Source organism: Cryptomeria japonica, chromosome 10, assembly GCF_030272615.1.
Source record: "Cryptomeria japonica chromosome 10, Sugi_1.0, whole genome shotgun sequence".
Lineage (NCBI taxonomy): Eukaryota > Viridiplantae > Streptophyta > Pinopsida > Cupressales > Cupressaceae > Cryptomeria > Cryptomeria japonica.
The window spans coordinates 803,574,188-803,594,239 of record NC_081414.1 but is presented as its reverse complement, the minus strand read 5'-3'; the positions used below and the strand labels follow the sequence as shown (position 1 = coordinate 803,594,239).

At 38.6% G+C, this 20,052-nt stretch overlaps 1 protein-coding gene across 4 annotated transcripts in view; it reads right to left on the bottom strand.

The window, feature by feature from the left end:
- Window positions 1–20,052, bottom strand: part of LOC131079919 (cystathionine beta-lyase, chloroplastic) — a 156,700-nt gene that overhangs the window by 90,784 nt on the left and 45,864 nt on the right. For all 4 annotated transcript variants that reach the window (XM_058017965.2, XM_058017966.2, XM_058017964.2 and 1 more), the window contains 4 exons: window positions 15,075–15,145; window positions 14,844–14,935; window positions 14,657–14,744; window positions 14,420–14,531 (listed from right to left, as the gene is read on the bottom strand). In XM_058017965.2, the coding sequence (XP_057873948.1) occupies window positions 14,420–14,531; window positions 14,657–14,744; window positions 14,844–14,935; window positions 15,075–15,145 (363 nt within the window). The remainder of the gene's footprint in view (window positions 1–14,419; window positions 14,532–14,656; window positions 14,745–14,843; window positions 14,936–15,074; window positions 15,146–20,052) is intronic.

The following is a 20,052-nucleotide window of genomic DNA, read 5'->3' as shown; positions in this document are numbered from 1 at the left end:
TAGATAATGGTGTATTTAATGCACAATGGACGCCATTTTTAGAAAGCAGGAATTTATTGTAAGTGGGCATGATGGGCATTTAATGTTTATTCCCACCTTGTTGCGTCGTGTGTGGAATCTTTTGGATCAAACCCTAATTAGGGTTTGCATGTAATCAAGGTCGAAGACCTATATAAGGGGGTGACCCCTTCATTTGTAAAGGAAGGGAGATTTGTATGAAATTGTTGCGATAAGTTATTGAGATAATAACAGTGAAACATTGTTCTCTGATGGTGTCCACTTAAGTTATTTTTCAAAACTTGCATGGTTTCACCTTCCTCACTTAGAGTAGAATTTTATTTTCCAAGCAATTAGATGAACAAAGTTGATTGTAATGTTTTAAGGTGAAGATCGAATTCTCATACCTTTTGTTGGTAGATGATTTTTATCAACAGTGCAAGGTTGGACTGAGCTATTTTTATGTGTATGCTTAACCTGAGTTGTTGGATGAACATTGTCCTCTGATGGTGTTCATCAATGGTATAGAATCTTTCAAACACATCCTTTGAAGATTAAACCCATTTTATGTAGTTATCTATTAGTGGCGAAGTAAAGTGTGGTTGATCTCATCCGAAGCATTGCTATCTATTAAGTTCTTAGATTTAGCTTAGTCTTCCTAAACCCTTTCCCCTTTAATTTTAGTTCATTCTAGTTCATTCCATTCGAAGTAGAAGCATCGCAAAATTGCTATATCTGATAATGATGTTCCAACCACAACAAAGAAGTGAAAGAACAATCCAAACATAAGTGCCCTTGGATTACCAACAAACATCAAGCCAAACGAGCCTATATCCATCAGAAAGTCGCTAGTACGTAGTTGGAACCTTGGAGTCATTATATGATCTTCCTGCAATCTTAGCATACACATGATTTTGATCAAGAGAGGATAAGGAAGCCGTTGGGAAACTTTATTCTATGTTGGTGAGGTCACAAAACACACGTCAACACACACATTTGCTGCATGTGCTACTACTTGGACCACATTTTGTGGCCCAGCCTCCTCAATAGCCTCCATGAGGACCTCAAACTAAAACTCAACATCTTTGCGATGCTCTCTATAGTCGACTGCCCTGAGAAAGTATGGGCCCTCTACACATGTAACCAAGATGTTGATGAGTGGATGATGGCTAGTGTCTGTTCATCCATCCATAACTATGTTGCATCCAGACTCCACCCAATATGCCTTCATCTTCTCCATAAAAACATTGATCTTGGAATACTTCTTATCCAAGATCGTGGCCCTCGATTTGGCCTCTCCTGGTAGCACATATGATGGTCCTCCACTCACCACCATCGATATCATCTCCTTATAATAAGGTGATCAAGCTACATGAAATGGGATGCCATTGTCATAAAAGCACTTGCCAATGGCATCATCTATCTCATCCTTCAGCTGTTCATTGAACAATCCAGCTATGGGGTTACTTTGGAACTTGTGTTTCCCCTTACTCTCTCGTGATTGGTCTATGTTTGTGTAAATAATTATTCTTCATGGATATTATTACACCTTACTTAAGTTTACTTAGGATAATGCATTTCATAGTAGTTTGGGTATGAGACACTTGGGTGTTTGTGCCACATTGGGATAGTGTGTGTAGGAGAATTTCCACCTTTTATGGTGTTGATCTTGTTACTCCTCTATCATATCCACTTATTGTGGAGTGATATTTCCACCTTCCGTGGGTGATCCACCTCATGTGGAATATTTTATTGTTTCTACCTACCCACACCTATTTCCTACCTACCCTTGTTTCTTATTAAGCCACATGTCATGTTTGTGTGCTCACATATCCATATAGCCTTGCCTATATAAGCAAGCTCATCTACATTGTATGTAGAACAACTTTTGATGATCCAGTTGATCAGTATTTTCATCTTGATAGAATACAGTTTATTTCTATCATCTATTTTGTTCTCTCTTATTTGTGCTTTCCATTGCCTCTAGATCTTGGCAAAATCTCACATGGTATCAGAGCCATTAGAGTGTCATTGGTTTGCCAATTGAGAGAAATTTGATGCTATTTGGGGTTGTGTATTTTGGAGCTTTCTATTGCAGGTTATTATTGAAGCTTGATGGGTCAAATCTGTGGTCACCATTGGATTGAGGAGGTCCAAGACACTCAGTTTTACCTTTTGTTTCATCCAAATCGAACTTTGGAGGCCAAATCTAGAAGCATTTGAAGTTTGAAGCTATAGCGAAAATTTTCTAGAAATTATAATTTTGCAAGCAATTTTCAAATAGTGATATCTCACTCATCCGGACTCCTTTTTTCGAGCATTTTTTTTTGTTTTGGGGTAGAATTTTGTGATCTATACAGTGGTGCAGGAGTTTTCTGATTTTCGGATACAGGTTTTTCTGAAATCGTGAAATCCCGATTTTTACAAATTTAGAGGCTTCGTTTGGGCTCATATGGACTCCTTTTCAGGTGCCGTTTTTTTTTAGTGCATAATTTTTTGTCTACTTTCATAATCTACCATTAGTTTGCAGTGATTTTGAGTAGAAATTGCACTTTCAATATTTGGTCATTTTTTGGCCTATTTGGTACTTGTATTTTGCTTGGATCTCAGTTTAGATCACTAGCAGTATTTCTTGAAGTCTCTTATATCTCATTTTGAGAAGTTGTAAAGTTGAAATCAGAAGTCCACCTTGCTTTGTTTTGCAAGTGGCCCATTGTACACGCACTAAGTATAAAGTGTCAAATCATGATTTTGGGGGGGGTACTTTGATTGATTGAATTTGGGGGGGTGTCTCTTGTGCTTTTGTGCTCGTGTTCTTTCCTTTTTGCTGCTATGGGTTCTCCTAAGTTTCCTCTCTTAACTCCTCATAATTATGCTACTTGGAAAATTGATGCATGGAGTAAACTTATGGAAAAAGGACTAACTCATTATATTGAAGGAACTATTGTTACTCCCGTTGATCCTAAGGTTGATCCTGTTGCTCACTTGGATTGGCTCACTAAAAATATCATGGCAATTGGTACCTTGAGAAAGTATGTATCAAAGGATCTCATTTTTCATATTGAGAAATGTACTCTAATTAAGGATACTTGGCAAAAGTTTCAAGACTTGTATGGTCAAGTTGATGAGATTAGGGGATATCAAATTGATAGTGATCTCACCATGTTGAATCCCAAGAACTTTGATACTATACAAGATTATGTCACTAAGGCAAAAGAGTTGAGGGCACAACTCAAGGATTGTGGCATTGATAAGAAGAATACTCAGTTGATCTTCAATTTGATGGGCAAACTTCCACAAGAATATGTAGCATTTGTTTCTAGTTTCCAAACCCATAGGATGACTATGGGTTCAAGCTACACAATGCTTACATTTGATGTTTTCGCCGAAATGTTGATGATGGAACAAACTAAGTTGATAAGCATAGGCATTCTTAAGGCTTCTAAGTCTCAAGCATTAGTGGGAAATCAAGGGAACAAAGGAAATCAAGGAAATGACAACTCAAACAAGAAGAAATGGCAATCAAAGCCTAAGGACAAAGCATCACCTTCTCCACAATAAGGAGATTCATCCTCTTCCAAGAGGGACAATTCACCAAAGAGGGAGAGACCTACTTGTTCCTATTGTAAAAAGGTTGGTGATGAGGAGCGTCGTTGCCATTCTAAGAAGATTGACCAGCTCACACACATCCTCAAAAAGCACAACATTGATTTGCCTAATGCCTACAAGAAGGATGATTCATCAACTTCCACTTCCTCACATTCAAAAGGGAAAGGGCAAGCATTCATGGCTTCTACAAGTGGGAAGACTCACTCTTTTGGGACAAGAAAAGGAAAAGCTCTTTGTGCTACTACCAGTCATGATTCGGGGAGATGGCTTCTAGATTCAGGGGCTTCTCATCATATGGCATCTTCGCAGTCTATGTCTTCTACATTTGAGCCTTGCACCATGCCGCAGATTTTGATGGGCAATCATACATACAAGGATGTGATTAAAAAAGGATCTATTGCCATTGGGGATAACTCCTTCAATGATGTGTTGTGTGTACCCCACTTGACAAACAATCTCCTTTCCATCTATCAAATCACACATGGCGCAACTAAGAGAATTGTGGAGTTCACGCTTGAGTCAGTTTTCATTAGAGACTTGGAGACTAGAGCTATCATTGCGACTGGGGTGGTTGATCATGCATCTCGGTTATACTCCTTTTCAGATTTTGTTGATGATAATGATTTCACATATGATGATTCTACACATGATGATCACACTTCTTGTGATGATTTAGATTTTGAGAACATTGGGTACTTGAACTTGGGGATTCTCACATGTGACCCCGTTCTTGAGCCTTGTGTTTCATCATCTCCTCCTATTGATATCACATCACCTATTGCACCTGATGATTTGGATAGTGCGATAGATTTGCCTTCATGTGATTCAGTGCAGCAGGATATTCATTGTCTTTCAGCTTCAGTTTCATGGAATGAGTACTTGACAGACATTGCAGGTTTGTTTGTGGAGTCCTACATTGCAGATTTGGGAGACATAATTGATGATATTCATCTTCTCTTTGATGAAGATGATCCTTCTTCGATTGTTGCGAGGGAACACTCTAACCCTCTTGTTCATTCTCTACATGATCATTCTTTCGAGGTTGACATGATTGTGGATTATTATGTACAGCAGTTGGAGGAGGTCTCTTTATCTTTTGAGGAGACATGTGAGTCTTTGGGACATGTTCTACTTCCATCTCCACTAGATCTTGGAGTGCCTTTTTGGAGCAGTGTGGAGCAGTTTACCACCTTTGGTTTTGTTTCTTCCCAAGGGGAGGAATGTTGTTCGACATTCATGGAGCAATATCTTCATTCATTCTCGAGCTTCTATCATTGGTGCAAATTCTACATTGAGGGGGGGCTTCCTAGCTTCTCTTCTTCTCTCATATGGGGGGGAATTTTTCCTCACATGGGGTTTTGTTCCTCATATGCTTCTATGAGAGTTCTCTTGTATAGCTTTCATCTCTCTTTTGGGGGAGGGTTTTTTCCCTTTGGGTTTTTCTCTCTTTCCCTGCTTTGTGAGAGATTTCATTGCATGGTTTGCTTTGCATTTGCATTTGTACATGGCCTCGTAGCCTCGTAGCCAGGACCCATCTTGCATTGCTTAGTTGAATTGTAGACTTAAGTGCATTCCCCTAAGTTGCACTTAAGGGGGGGTGTTGGTGTAAATAATTATTCATCATGGATATTATCACACCTTACTTAAGTTTACTTAGGATAATGCATTTCATAGTAGTTTGGGTATGAGCCACTTGGGTTTTTGTGCCACATTGGGATAGTGTGTGTAGGAGAATTTCCACCTTTTATGGTGTTGATCTTGTTACTACTCTATCATATCCACTTATTGTGGAGTGATAATTCCACCTTCCGTGGGTGATCCACCTCATGTGGAATATTTTATTGTTTCTCCTACCTACCCACACCTATTTCCTACATACCCTTGTTTCTTATTGGGCCACATGTCATGTTTGTGTGCTCACATATCCATATAGCCTTGCCTATATAAGCAGGCTCATCTACATTGTATGTAGAACAACTTTTGATGATACAGTTGATCAGTATTTTCATCTTGATAGAATACAGTTTATTCCAATCATCTATTTTGTTCTCTCTAATTTGTGCTTTCCACTGCCTCTAGATCTTGGCAAAATCTCACAGTCTATAACACTAGAAGTGAAGTGGACAAAAGTCCTAACATCTCTCCTCTCGTCTACAATGTATGACTAGAAGAATGTAGTTGGCTCTGTGGAAGTTGTGCCCTACCAAACAAAGTAATAGGCATTGCAATTGCACTGTCATCAAGAACCCCCCAAAGCTTGCTGATCTCAATTCTATATTTGATGTTTGCAGTACCTTCTGAAAAAGGACACGGGTCCACACATTTTCTTCAAATAAAAAGGAAGTGAGCATCAACTCTTGTAATGTTGCCAAACCATTGTACACCAAAATTTTGCATTGCCACTTCCTTGTGTTATCACCGGTCCCTGATGTGCTTGGTATTTTTGATGCAAACTTTTTGAGAGGAGACTTAGGATCAAAAGCACCCTTAGCATATTGTGCCAGTAATTCAGAAGGGCACACTATACTAACTATTGCACTTGCCATGGAATTAGAGTGGGCTCCTTGATTAGCCCCATGGTCACCCCCCTCAGCCTCAGGTTCATATTCTGATTCATTTCCACTATGAGAATGAATTTCTATCTCATCCTAACTAATGTCATGAGAGCTCATTGTGACACTACATTTCACAAAATCAAAATCAAAATAAATTCAATAAGCACCTATTTCAAGAAATTTGAAAACAAAATTTAAAATTTGACGTTGAATCTTGAGGGCAAAATGAAGAATGATTCCAATGTTACGTTGAAATGAACGTATGAATATGGCTGCTTCCCTCGAGTGTCTCGGGGATGTCTAGAAGTCTCCGGTCCCTAGACGTCTAAAACATGCAATTTTTTTAAAAATGTCTTTTTTTTCTCCTAATTTGATGTGGGACCCATTCATGCCCTCTATGCCTTATAAAACCCCCTCATATCCTCTCATTTTCTCACTTTTTTTCTGAATTTTTTAAAATCTAGGTGTAGAGGAGAGAAAAGAGTGATTTTTTTAGAATCTAAGTGTAGAGGAGAGAAAAGAGTGATTTTTTTTAAATCTAGGTGTAGAGAGAGAAAGGAGTGATTGAAGGAGTGAAAAGAGAGGTTGAGTGAGTGCAAGTGCAAGAGAAGTGACAAGGAGCAAGAAGAAGAGGAGGATTCTACAGCAACTCGGAGAGAATTTTCAAGCACAAGGTAGGTTTTTTGTTGTTTATTGTTTGTTTCACTTTCTGATTTTCAATTTTGGTTTTGGTTTTTATTTGTTCATTTTCAATATCAGATTTCATGTTGAAACTTAAGTGCAATTTTTATCTTGCTTTTTTTTTTTTGTCATGTCTAGGCAAACTTGGCTGAGCATAAGACATTCTTCTCTTTGGCGGACTTCATGTCTAACCTCTTGCTTTTCTTTTCCAACTTGGTCTTGCTTTCATGCTTGTCTTGTTTGTCTACATGGCGGACTTGATGGACAGCTTGCAAGGGCAGACTTTGATCATGTGTTGCCATCCTTCCAGCATGTTGGGCGGAGTTTGAAGCTGTCTTGACCTGCTTTATATCTTGGCAGACTTAAGGAACTTTATGCCATGTCTATGCTTCCATACCCTTGGGCGGAGTTCATGTCTGCCTCGCCATCTTGCTTCTTGGTTTAGGCGAACTTGGATCATGTTAGGACATTGCTTTGCTTTATTTCTTTGCTTTTCATCTTTATCTCCTTTATGTCTTGCAAACTTCAAGTCTACTTGGATATTGTTTTGCTTGTATTCCTTGCTTTTATCCATGTTTTCTTCAAGCTAGGCGAACTTTGAAGACCATTGAACAACCTCCTTGGGTGGACTTTGCCAATGTCTCGCCATTCTTGAATGTGCTTGGGCGGAGTTTGGTGTGCATTGGCCATGCTTTTATGCTTTCTTGGCAAACTTGGAGTATGCTTGGACATCCTTCCCTTAACTCATGAGCAGAGTTTGCTTGACCTTAGGATATTCATCTTAACTACAAATCGGAGTTTGACATTGCTTGGAAGACCATTGAACAACCTCCTTGGGTGGACTTTGCCAATGTCTCGCCATTCTTGAATGTGCTTGGGCGGAGTTTGGTGTGCATTGGCCATGCTTTTATGCTTTCTTGGCAAACTTGGAGTATGCTTGGACATCCTTCCCTTAACTCATGAGCAGAGTTTGCTTGACCTTAGGATATTCATCTTAACTACAAATCGGAGTTTGACATTGCTTGGACATCTTTCCTTTGGCTAAGTTTGAATTCATGTGTCTTTGGCCATGCCGGACTTTGCCACTGTCTTGCCATCTCCTCATTGGCATGGCAGACTTGAAGGTGGACAAGACATCTTTACCTTGGGCGAGTTTTGACCTTTATATCATGAACTTTGATCTTCGATGCTGGATCATTTGGAACAAAACCCTAGATTAGGGTTTTCATCTTGCTTTTTATAGACAATTTTTCGATTCTAAAGACATGGGCACTGATCAAATGACCTGAGGAACAAAACCCTAATTCTACTTTCAAAAAAGTAGAAAAAAAGCAAAAAGCAAGCCAAAAAATATGCTTCCCGGATTGGGCCCAAAGTGCCAAAAACAAAACTTTCTAAATTTAGAAAAAAGCAAAAAGCAAAAATTCCTAAAAAATAGAAAGTTGTCAGAAATGACCTAAAGCAATTGTGATCCTCGTCCTTCAAACCTTCTAAGCACTTTGACAATGTTCAAACATTGTTATGAGCATGAACTCTCTACTTGGCTCGGGATGACTTCAAAAACTCTAACTCAAAACTCTCAGAGAAAATGGATTTATGAAATTGCAGAGCTAGGACAAAACACTAAAAAGCGAAAAATTGAGGTCCGTTTTTTGCGATGGGGCGATGTGTGAAATAGGTCACAACAGTACGTACACTATCCCCTTAAGTGACTTAATCATTTTGGTTTGTGGATCATAATGCTTCGCACACTCGACTACAAGCTCATAGCACTGAATGGATGGTGGAAAATCGGCTACCTGGTAGATTCCATTCTTCATGATATTTGCCGATAAGGTGGATGGAAGATGATTCTTTGTTCTAAACATTCTCTGCCTCATCCACTTCATGTCCAAGTAATCTATGTTCATGTCTGCAACCTTCTTCCATCGGGATGATATCTGTGACTCCGGATAGAAGCCCTCTTGTACAATCTTCAATTGGTTCTTCCTTACTGATATTCTCGCATTAGATATGGCACCTATACGAAGTTAGAAGTTAATATCATGATAAAATAACTCTAATAACTTATTTTCAGAATTTCCCAAGTTCTAATTTTTAAAGATTTTGTCACATTTATGAGTTCAAAATCAGAAATTTCAACAATGAAAAACATAAATTCTGAAAATTAGATGAATTTTAATCAAATAAGGCATGTCGCCTCTCTTTAAACTGATTTTCAGACTTAACACAAGTCTGATCACAACTGGTAAAGTCTGAAGACACCCCAATAAACCCAGAAAATGAAAGATTTCGCTGTTTGAAACACTTTTCCAGGTCTGAAAACACTTGTCAATGCTCAGAAAATGACTGATTTTGAAAGCTAAAATGTTATGTCAAATCTGATTTTCTGAGTACAATGCCTGAATACGCCCCTCTAATGGCTGGAAGATGTGTAGTCTCGGTGTCTTCAACAAGTCTCAGGTCTGAACTTGTCACTTTGAAGTCTGAGAACACACATTTGAATCACATTTCAATGGCTGGAAGTGGTCACAGCCATGACGCACCTCCACACACAAGGCGATTTGCCTCTCAAAAGTCTGAAAATGACCACGTCTTGGCACAAATTGATGGCTGGGAAATGATGTATCAGTCTGAAAATAATGTTGGAAATGAAGCTTCAGATCTTGGACCAGCAATGGTGCCCTCCCAGGATGCCACAAACTCTTCCAACAATGGAGCCAAACATAAATTTAAACAAAATCGCCCCTCTACCAGCAATGGCCACACCAATAATGTCACAAATCCTCTCCAAAGGTGGCACAATCAGCCACACTTCAAAATCACCGCCCCACAACAATGGCGCCACAAACACTTGGACCAAAATCACCTCCAATCTGCTGTAACACACCTTCGATCAGCCCACTAACTGTCACATCAAAGGAAATATAATAATATTAAGTGCTAGGCTGAGTCCTATTATTTTTATTCTTGTTTTTGCCTTGAGAACACACTACACAAACAATGTGGGATAAAACTTCTCCTCATATAAGCCTTGTGGAAAAACAATTTACATAGGGTTTCCACACTTAGCATTAAATTTATTTCACTTGATGATTAAATGCTCGTGGTAAGGCAAAAGTAATAACATTTGGGGCACACATTACCATTTAAACTTCATTTGAATTCAATTCCAGCCACCTGGGGGTGGATCGAACCCCATCTAGACACATAATTTCACTTAAATTCATCTCCATTCATCACTTAAAGCCTTGAGGGGAAAATCGATCCTCATCTAGACAACTTAGTTTCATCATTTCATGCAAAAACACCTCCAATGGAAAAATGTCACTCAACTGGACTCAGAAAATCTCATTAGAACTGTCAAACTTCATCAAAATAATCTCCAAGGGAAAATTGAACTCCATCTGGACACATTAAAATCAATCAAAATTCATATTTTCATCCCAGTGGAAAAACGCACCTCATCGATACAACACAAATTTGTCCACACTTCACTCTATCTTACTTATTTTCCTCTTTGGTGGAGATTTGAACCTCATCTGGACAAGTAATTGCACTTAACTTGGTCATTTACCTCCTAGTTGAAAAACGTGGCTCATCTAGACTCACTTTCCTTGTACATTTTTGTTCATTAAAACCTGGTGGAAAAACGACCTCCATCGGGACAACCTCAGTGGAGAATCCAAATGCATCGAGATTTTCCCAAAAACATTTGAAACTCAGTGGAAAAACGCCTCCCATCGGAGCAAATCACTCTCATGCCTTAATTTCATTGGGGAAAAACATTCTCCATCGAGACTGATGATTTTCACCTTGTAAAAGCCCAAATTTGCCAAATTTTATCTTTCCGCTCAATGGAAAAACTATTTCCATCGGGACTTTTAACATTTTAGCTGGATTTGAGGGGGTGGAAAACTGGGGTCCATTGGGACTTTGTGCATATTTGACTTGTTTAACCCCCATAGGAGTGAAAAACGACTCCTATAGGGACTTTTGATGTTCTAGCACAAAATTCACACCAATTTGCAACACACTTACGCTCGAATTTAAAACAAGTTGCAACCTCAAAACACTTGGGCAAAATTCAGGATCACTTTGACATTTTAACATTTTCTTCCACTTGATCCTATTGACTTCAAAACTTTAAATTTGAACATTACTAGCACTTTGAAGACCTCCGGGCATGATGATATCAGAAATGAGACTCGGGAACTCAAAATTGCCACCTAACGACCAAAAACCCTAAAATAACAAAACGCAGAAAGCGGGAAGAGGGGGTCCCCGTTTGCAATTGGGTGATGTGTGAAAAGGTCACAACAAAACCTTGATCACAAAATGATGCTTTTGTTATCTACTTATATTAAATAATTCAAATTCCTACATTAATGCTTTATTCTATTAATTCTTCTATTGTTTACTTATATTCAATAATTCAAATTCCTACTTTCTCAAATTTACATGGTGTTTATCAGCATCATTATATTTCTCTTAGGTATTTTTGTTAATTTTAAGATCAGAAATTAAGTTAAGCAAAAGTACACAAAAAAATGAACACTTGAACACAGCAAATACCCTGGGAAAACCCTCCTTCTCGAGGGAGAAAAACCCAGCCAATAATATCACATATATTATTGAATAATACAGAAAATCTGCCTTTACAATGAGGCCAAACACAAGGCCGAATAACAGCACCACACTCAAAGAATATTGATCCTTTACTTGGATCGATCTGCTGTAGATGAAACTTGACTTCTTGCTTCTGTGAACATGAACAGAAGATGAATATCGATAAATAATGAGGGAGAGAGCAGCACATATATATACAACATAAGAATGACTTCTCCCAAGGGATGTGTCTCTACACAAGAGGTCGGCCTCTCCATGAAACAATGTGGCTCTTTGAAAGGTAGCGAACATACTCTATATGTCGGCTTGCTTTTGATAAAAATATAATTTACAATGTAAATGAAGGCATCTCTTCATAATTGTCTCCAATAAATGAATAGCCAATTGGCTATATTTATTTATTGCTTATTAATATTGCCACTGGAAGTATGAGGCCTGCGGCTATACATCAACACTCCCTCTTAGCTAGGGAGGAATACTTCCAGATATCCAAGGTCATGGAGTCTCTCAACATGACACCCACAATGGCTACACCCATATGTGGAAAGAGCTCATCATGGAGTCACTCAATGTGATATCGTCCATCATGGCTACTCCCATGTATGGAAAAGAACATGTGCACAAGAGCCCATCGTGGAGTCACTCAACGTGATGTCCGTCATCTTAACATGATGTCAACCATGGCTACTCCCAAAGGGTGGGACAAACACAAATACAAAGAAATCATCACGGAGTCTCTCAACGTGATGTTGTCATGGAGTCATCTTAACATGATGTCCACCATGGCTACTCCCAGAGGGTGGATAAACACAAGTACAAAGAAATCATCACGGAATCTCTCAATGTGATGTTGTCATGGAGTCACTCAACATGATATCCACCATGGCTACTCCCAAAGGGTGGAACAAGGGCATTCACCTCAAATTTCTTCGTCACACAGCAAAAGGTGCATTAACAAGGGCTTACAACTCAAATTCCACCATCTCAGAGGAAAATGCATTAACAAGGGCTTACTACATCTCAAATTCCACCATCTCAAAGGAAAATACATTAACAAGGGCTTACACCTCAAATTCCTCCATCTCAGAGGAAAATGCATTAACAAGGGCTTGCACCTCAAACTTCTCCATCACAGAGAAGAATGCATTAACAACATGTCTTCATGATGATGTGGCTCCCTCTGAAGCTTCAAGCTCTTGCATCAACCTCTTGAACTCCTTGTCCAATGTTGCCTACAATGATTGCCTTAGAGGAATGGTTTCCAACGAAAACCTTCGGTACTACTGAGAGTTCAAGACTATCCTTCTTGACCTTATCCCAGATCACTCTATTTTGAATAGGTTTGCGGAGCTACCAATGTCAAATTCAGATTGACTGTCTTGTACAATTATGTTCTCAACAACTGAAGAGGTCTCTCGCGGATTTAGCACCTGACCTTGCAACACTGCAACCTTCACTTCTTCTTAGTGAGTCACAGAACTCCCTCTTGATCCTTGCCTCTGAGATTGCAAAGAAGTCCTCTAGAAGTGAACTCCCCTCCATAACCTTAATCCTTTTCACGGACATGCTCTCAACTCAAGCCTTGAATCCTCGGATTTTAATTTCCTCTTCAAAGTAACTAATCACAATGACAACCTGAATAGGTTCTTCCTCTTCGACAGATGTTAATTTTAAGATCAGAAATTAAGTTAAGCAGAAGTACACAGAAAAATGAACACTTGAACACAGCAAATACCCTGGGTAAACCCTCCTTCTCGAGGGAGGAAAACCCAGCCAATAATATCACATATATTATTGAATAATACAGAAAATCTGCCTTTACAATTAGGCCAACCACAAGGCCGAATAACAGCACCACATTCAAAGAATATTGATCCTTTACTTGGATCGATCTGCTGTAGATGAAACTTGACTTCTTGCTTCTGCGAACATGAACAGATGATGAATGGAGAGAGCAGCGCATATATATACAACATAAGAATGACTTCTCCCAAGGGATGCGTCTCTACACAAGAGGTTGGCCTCTCCATAAAACAATGTGGCTCTTTGAAAGGTGGCAAACATACTCTATATGTGGGCTTCCTTTTGATAAAAATATAATTTACAATGTAAATGAAGTCATCTCTTCATAATCGTCTCCAATAAATGAATAGCCAATCGGCTATATTTATTTATTGCTTATTAATATTGCCGCTGGAAGTATGAGGCCCGCGGCTATACACCAACAGTTTTCTTGTCTACCAAAATTACCCATACTCTGCTTTGCCTTTCTGGAAGTAGGTTTGAATCCAAGGCAGCAAGTGAATTATCTCAATTCTACAAATTATATGATATGCTTTTCAAGAGAAAATTGAAGCATATTTATTGTTGGTTCTTCATATAGTTGGAACAGAATCCTTATGATACATTAATAATAAATATGTTACACCAAGTTTCTATGGAGTTTTTATGTTTTACTGTATATTTCTTGTATGGAATTTTGCTCTCCCTCCTTTGTTAAGTTGGCTATCTGTTACGGCTTGCAGTGTTCAGGCTGTTTCAGTCTTTTTTGTTTGCAATCAGTTACGCTATTGTTTTTTCAAGGTTGAGGGCCCAAAATAGAACCCTCAAACTACAAGTAATCTTATTAATCGTGTACACCAAATGCAAAACAACCAACATCCCTCACCCCTTTTGGTAATTTCTGTGTTTGAATTAAAAGCATTGCAGTAGCATCCAGATACATGATATTATTAGTGAAAATCTAAAATATTTTTCAATTGTGATTCCTCAAAATCTATATCTGAGCATCTAGAAATACTTACCCTTATTTCTGTGTAATCTGTTTCCGTGTTTGAATTAAAAGCATTGCAGTAGCATCCAGATACATGATAAAATGTGTGAAAATCTAAAATAATTTTCAATTGTGGTTCCTCAAAATCTATATCTGAGCATCTAGAAATACTTACCCTTATATCAGAGATTCTCTGTTGAGGATTAGTTGGACTTTCCAGCCACACAATTTTTGTTGAAGGACCAATAGCAGCCGCAACTTTTTCAACATTAGTTGTATCAACCCGTCTTCAGTAAAACAATAAACAAAAGAACTCCAATTAATTCACTAGCACAAAATGTAAATGAAACATAAACTAGAAGTATATGTATTCCTATATTACAATACTGGTTTAAAAGGCAAAGAACCTAACTTTACTATAATCCCATTTTTTGGGACTACTCTAGAAAGTAATCTGTCAGAGCCTCCATATATGTCATCTCCAGCAACAATTTCCTGTCCTGCAGTTTATATAAGATAAACAAGAGCATACATATATTATTTTCTACAGGTGTTAAAAAGGGCAATTTGGTTACCTTAAAGGGCCAGCAAGGTATTACCTGTTTCTACAAGATGTGTAACAACAGCCAAAGCAGCCATTCCACTTGTGAAACAAAATGCTCGGTCTGCACCCTCCAACTTTGCTAGCAGCCTGGGAAGAAGACTTGTCAGTTTTCATTAAGCCTGTCCAGTGTTGTAGTAACAATTTAAAGCCAAGCGCTACTCTGTTCAGATAAGAGTGTCCATCCCAACTGTCCAAAAATTGACAATTGAAAGAAACAAACACTTACGCTTCCAAAGTGTCCCTAGTAGGATTACCACTTCTAGTATAATCATATGGGCCATTCTCTGTGGCAGAAGGCTGCAACATATCAAAATTTACAGTTATGAATGCATGGAAACAAATATCTATATTATCAGAGTTAGAGAACAGAATGCCATTAGCAAACAAGAACCAAGATGGCAAACAAGAACCAAGAAGATACACAAGAATCACCGTGGATCTTTCGTCCATTAAAGTTGTGTGAAATTCTATCACATTAGTGAATATATAAATTCTATTAAATTAGCGAATACATAAAGCACAAAAGCTATATATCTGAAAGATACCTAAGTAGAAGGCAATGCAAAGCATGCACACTTTGGCTTTCAAGAACAAAACTCAACCAAGATGAAAAATAGAATGAGGATAAAAGAAAAAGCAGAAGCCAAGATTATCTAAAGCTTTGCATATGTGCAAGCATTTACAACTTAAACCACTTAACTAATATTTAACTCCCTTCCTACTTGCTGAGGAGAAATCATATGCAGTTTCATCCCCAAATGAAGCAACTCTTGCTGAAATTGGATTTTTTACACCCCTTTGCATGTGTTAGTGAGTCTCTTTGTGTCCTACCAAATAGATTGGGCCTTCTTTCAACGAGTAATTTGATCAAAATCAGGAACAATGGCCTTAGGGTGTGTAAGTCAGGACCTCCTTCAAGTGCGAAGTCTTGTATGGCCTGAGCTAACTGGCATTGAGCATGCTATGAAGAGCTGAGTTGGAATATCCAAATGGAAGGTGTTGGGAGCAACCAATTTAACAAATAATCTTAATCTTGAAATTCTTTTTTTCTGAAAATGTTTCTCGTCTATATTAAGGCACACCATGTCAACATCTTAGACATGTTGAGAGATTCGATATTGGCCATGAAATCCCTTACATTTGCCATTTGGTCTAGTTTTGTAAAAGAACATCATGAATTTCAGCCAGGTTGTCCAGAAAGGGTGTACCTTTGTCCTAATCTTACTAATGGCATATATATCCAGCGTGTAAAGAGCCACTACCATATTAAAAGGTGTAAAGTGTTGGAAGCCATAAAATTCATTTAATTCTGAAAATGTTTCTTGTGTATTAAGACACACCAAGTCAACATCTTAGAAATGTTGACAGAATCAGGTTCGTGTTTGTGTTGGGGTTCAATGATTCGATTTGCAGGATCAGTTTCATGTTGGGGTTCAATGATTTGGTTTGCAGGTTCGGCAAGAAATATTTTGGGGTTGGGTTTGCCTATACAAAAACATATAAAAATAAAAAATATATGCATAATTGCAGCAATAATTAAGTTCAGAATACACCACTATACTAATAGTCAAATAACATAGCAAAATACACCACCATATTGATAGTCAAACTTGACTGTCATGATATATATTAAAGTTCAATAAGAATAATGTCAAGTGTCAACAATCAGACATATATCATGTGTCATCAAAAATATTATCATCCTCCTCCATATTAGATGATCTATATTGTAGTAAATTAGAAGAACCACAAATAGTGCCACTTGCACTTGCACTACCACTACCAGTAGCATTGGCACTAGCACTCTCATGCTAACTAGGTGGCTCAAAATCCTCATCAACTTCAAGTGCAGCAAAGTGGGAAGTGGGTGCATCAAAGTCAATACAATCTGGCTTGATATCCCACTTCTTTGTCTCCCCTTCTTTGTATACACTTTCTTTGTGTGCAAGGAGCCACAAGTTTGAATGCACACATATAAATAAATCTTAAAGATAAAAGATTTTTTCTATAAAACTTACTTGCAATAAAATTTTGATCCAAGAGGTTGTAGGTGCATGTATGATTCTCCATAGAAATACCACCAACCATGAGCATTGACCATATACTTGTCCCAAAGAGCATCAAGACCACAATCATTGCAGTATGCAAAACCCACGAACTCAACCCTCACTTCATCCCGCATGTCATGATCACCAAAGAGTCTGTGATGTGCTACCTTGTACCAATAGAAAGGAGCTAAGAACTATAATATTTGGGACTCAATGCCAAAGCAAGAAATGCAAGGGAGTGGTCATTTTTTTCCATCTCTCTACCACGATTTGATGTAGTTCTTTGAAGAATTTTTCTTCAGGATATTGCTCTTTTGCATTTATGATGACTTTCATCTTCTCAATCATTAAGTCAATACCATCATATACCTCACTCAAATAAGGCCTATACATGTCAATATAACAGATCATGCTCAATATGGGCTCAGTGAGATTGAGGAGATACTCAGCACGATCCCACCAAATATCATCTAGGATCATTTCTTTACATTTGCTGCCTGTTGTGACGTTTTCACACATCGCCCCATTCTAGATGGGGACCCCCTACTTTTTAGGCCCTCTCGGTCTTTTGTTTTGGTTTTTGGGGTCTTTTGGTGGCAGTCTCGTCAGTATCTTTGCTTTGTGAGTGTTTGGGGGTTAAATTGGTCAAGTCTGCTTTTCGTTTGAGAGGATTTTGATGAAGTCTAGGGCATGTTTTGTCGATTTTAGGGTTTCTGCCTTTAGTCCTAGATTTTAGGGGTTTCTATTAGGGTTTTGAAGAAACTAAACATAGAACTGGAATCAGAACCCTTCATGGAACCTCCCAGTAAAATTTGAGCAAGAACGGAGCACCTTTCTATTTTTAGAATAGTTCCTATTTTTTAGGGATTTTACTGAGTCCCAGAATGTCATCATTTTGCCAAAAATCAAACTTACTATTTTTAGTAAGTTTCTATTTATAGTAAGTCATTCATGTGTCATGTCTAGGGATCTAACGTTGACGTTTTAAAGGTTTCTATTTTTGGAAAGTTTGTTTTGACAGGACCTTTCGGGCAAGGTGACGAAGATCAAGCATTCGCGACTACTTCTAATTCCGGAAAGTCAGAAAGCAAACAGGGAGAGTCAGAAAATGGCGAAGTGTTGGAAAGCCCATTCCTAAAATGGAAAGCCTTAAAAAAATCATCCAAGTCTAGAAAGCGATGTGAAAATCTAGCATCAGGGAAGGAAGAAATGTCAAAATTCCTCTTTCAATGAAGAATTGCGCCTAGCAAGGATGGGGGACGCTAAAGTGAGGCACCCATGGAGAATCCAAAACACGATGAATTCCTTCCCTCATGACGATTTGCGCCCTAACAGCTGGGAGGGCGCCAAACAGCAAGAGTCAAGGAAGGATAGAAAAATTCAAGATTCCTTCCCAATGAAGAATTTGCGCCCTATTCCTAAGAAGGGCGCTAAATTGAACATTACATGGAGAGTTGAAAAACATTGAATTCCATGACATATGCAAAAATCCGCCCTACTCCTCAGGGGGGTGCCAAAATGGTATACTCTAGGAAAATGGACAAAATAATGAATTCCTTCCTCAGGTGAAAATTCCGCCCTAAGGCATAGGAGGGCGCTAAACTAGAGGTAGCAAGGAAAACTTGGAAAAATGGAATTCCTCCTTCATGAAGGAATAGCGCCCTAGGTTGGAGTCACAAAGGCGCCAAACTCAAGATGCCTTGGAAAATGGAGGAAATGTTGAATCCCTTGGCTATGGTCAAATAATGCCTAGACATCAGGGAGGGCGCTAAAATGGATTACCCATGGAAAACTTTGAAAATGATGAATTCCCTCTCCATGCAAAATTCCGTCCTAGGAGTCAGGAGGGCGCCAAAATTGAAAGTGTCATGGAGGAAGGAAAAAGTTGTGAATTCCTTCTCCTAGGTTAAAATCCGCCCAATACTCAAGGAGGGTGTTGAAAAGGGGTAATGAAGGAAAATCCTCCAAATCGTGAATTCCATGACTAGTTCAAAAATCCGCCTAAGGAAGATGATAGATGCCAAAATTGCTAAGTCATGGATAATCGAGGAAATGATGAATTCCGTCTTGAATTCCATGCTTAAGCTTGAAAACTCAAAAATTTGTCTAAGGCATGAGGGTCCAAGGGTCAAGGAGGAATGAAAAGTAAAAATCCCCTCGAGAAAAATTTTGAATTTTCTATTTTTAGACACCAAATCTTATCAGAATTTGGAAAATTATAGATTCAGAATCGTGAGGAATTTCTCTATCCAATGAACTCGGCTCCTAAATTTTAGGAGGATCCCTAAAAAGTAGGGGATGTTGAAGAAGCGTGAAGATTCCTTCAGAAGCAGAAGAGGGCAAGTTAGAATGAAAATCAAGCGAATCTTGAAGAATCTTTCAATTTCCCTTCGAAATTTGAAAGAATGAAAGTTAATGAGTTGGCAAAGGGAATCTTCCAAGTATGACGCATTACTTAGTGCATTAAGTGAAACTTCTAAATTCGAACTCACTCACAAGGGAAGTTTATTTTGCATGGCGTAGTGATTGGGAAAGTATGACTCGTCATAAATTCAATTGCTAAATTGATGCCTCCTAGCTTAGTAGTACGATTTGAAGGATTCTATATAAGCATGGAGAGGCATTTCATTTCTCACGTGCAGGATTCAAGAAAGAAGAATTGGAGAAGTGAAGAGAGGTCATACTTAGTCTTTCTTTTCATCATTTCCAAGGTGCTTTTCAGGATGGCGGAATCAAGCAAGGCAGCTACCCTCACCAGGCAAGCATTGATCAAGGCAGAGATGAAAGGTTTCCTTCCTCGTTCCTAAATGAATTCCAGATGGGAGGAAATCAGCGATACAAATTTGGGCACACTCAATCTGGCTGCATTCAAGATCAAAATGTTCGGGACAGCAGGGCATAGTCCATCACCAACAGCTACCAAATTTGTCAAGAGCGGAATTGTTGCGGCAGCTGGTTTTCCTCCTACTATTCAGTGTCCAGACTTGATTCTGGAGTGTGCAGAGCATTTTAATCCAAAGTGGAAGACAATTTCAACGTCAAATGGCAAGTTGTTGGCGACATTGACCCTGGAGTCAATTGGTGAGGCTTTCGGAATTCGTTCACACTATTCCATGACGTACAGGACCAGCAAGGGAGCTAAAGCAGTATATGAAG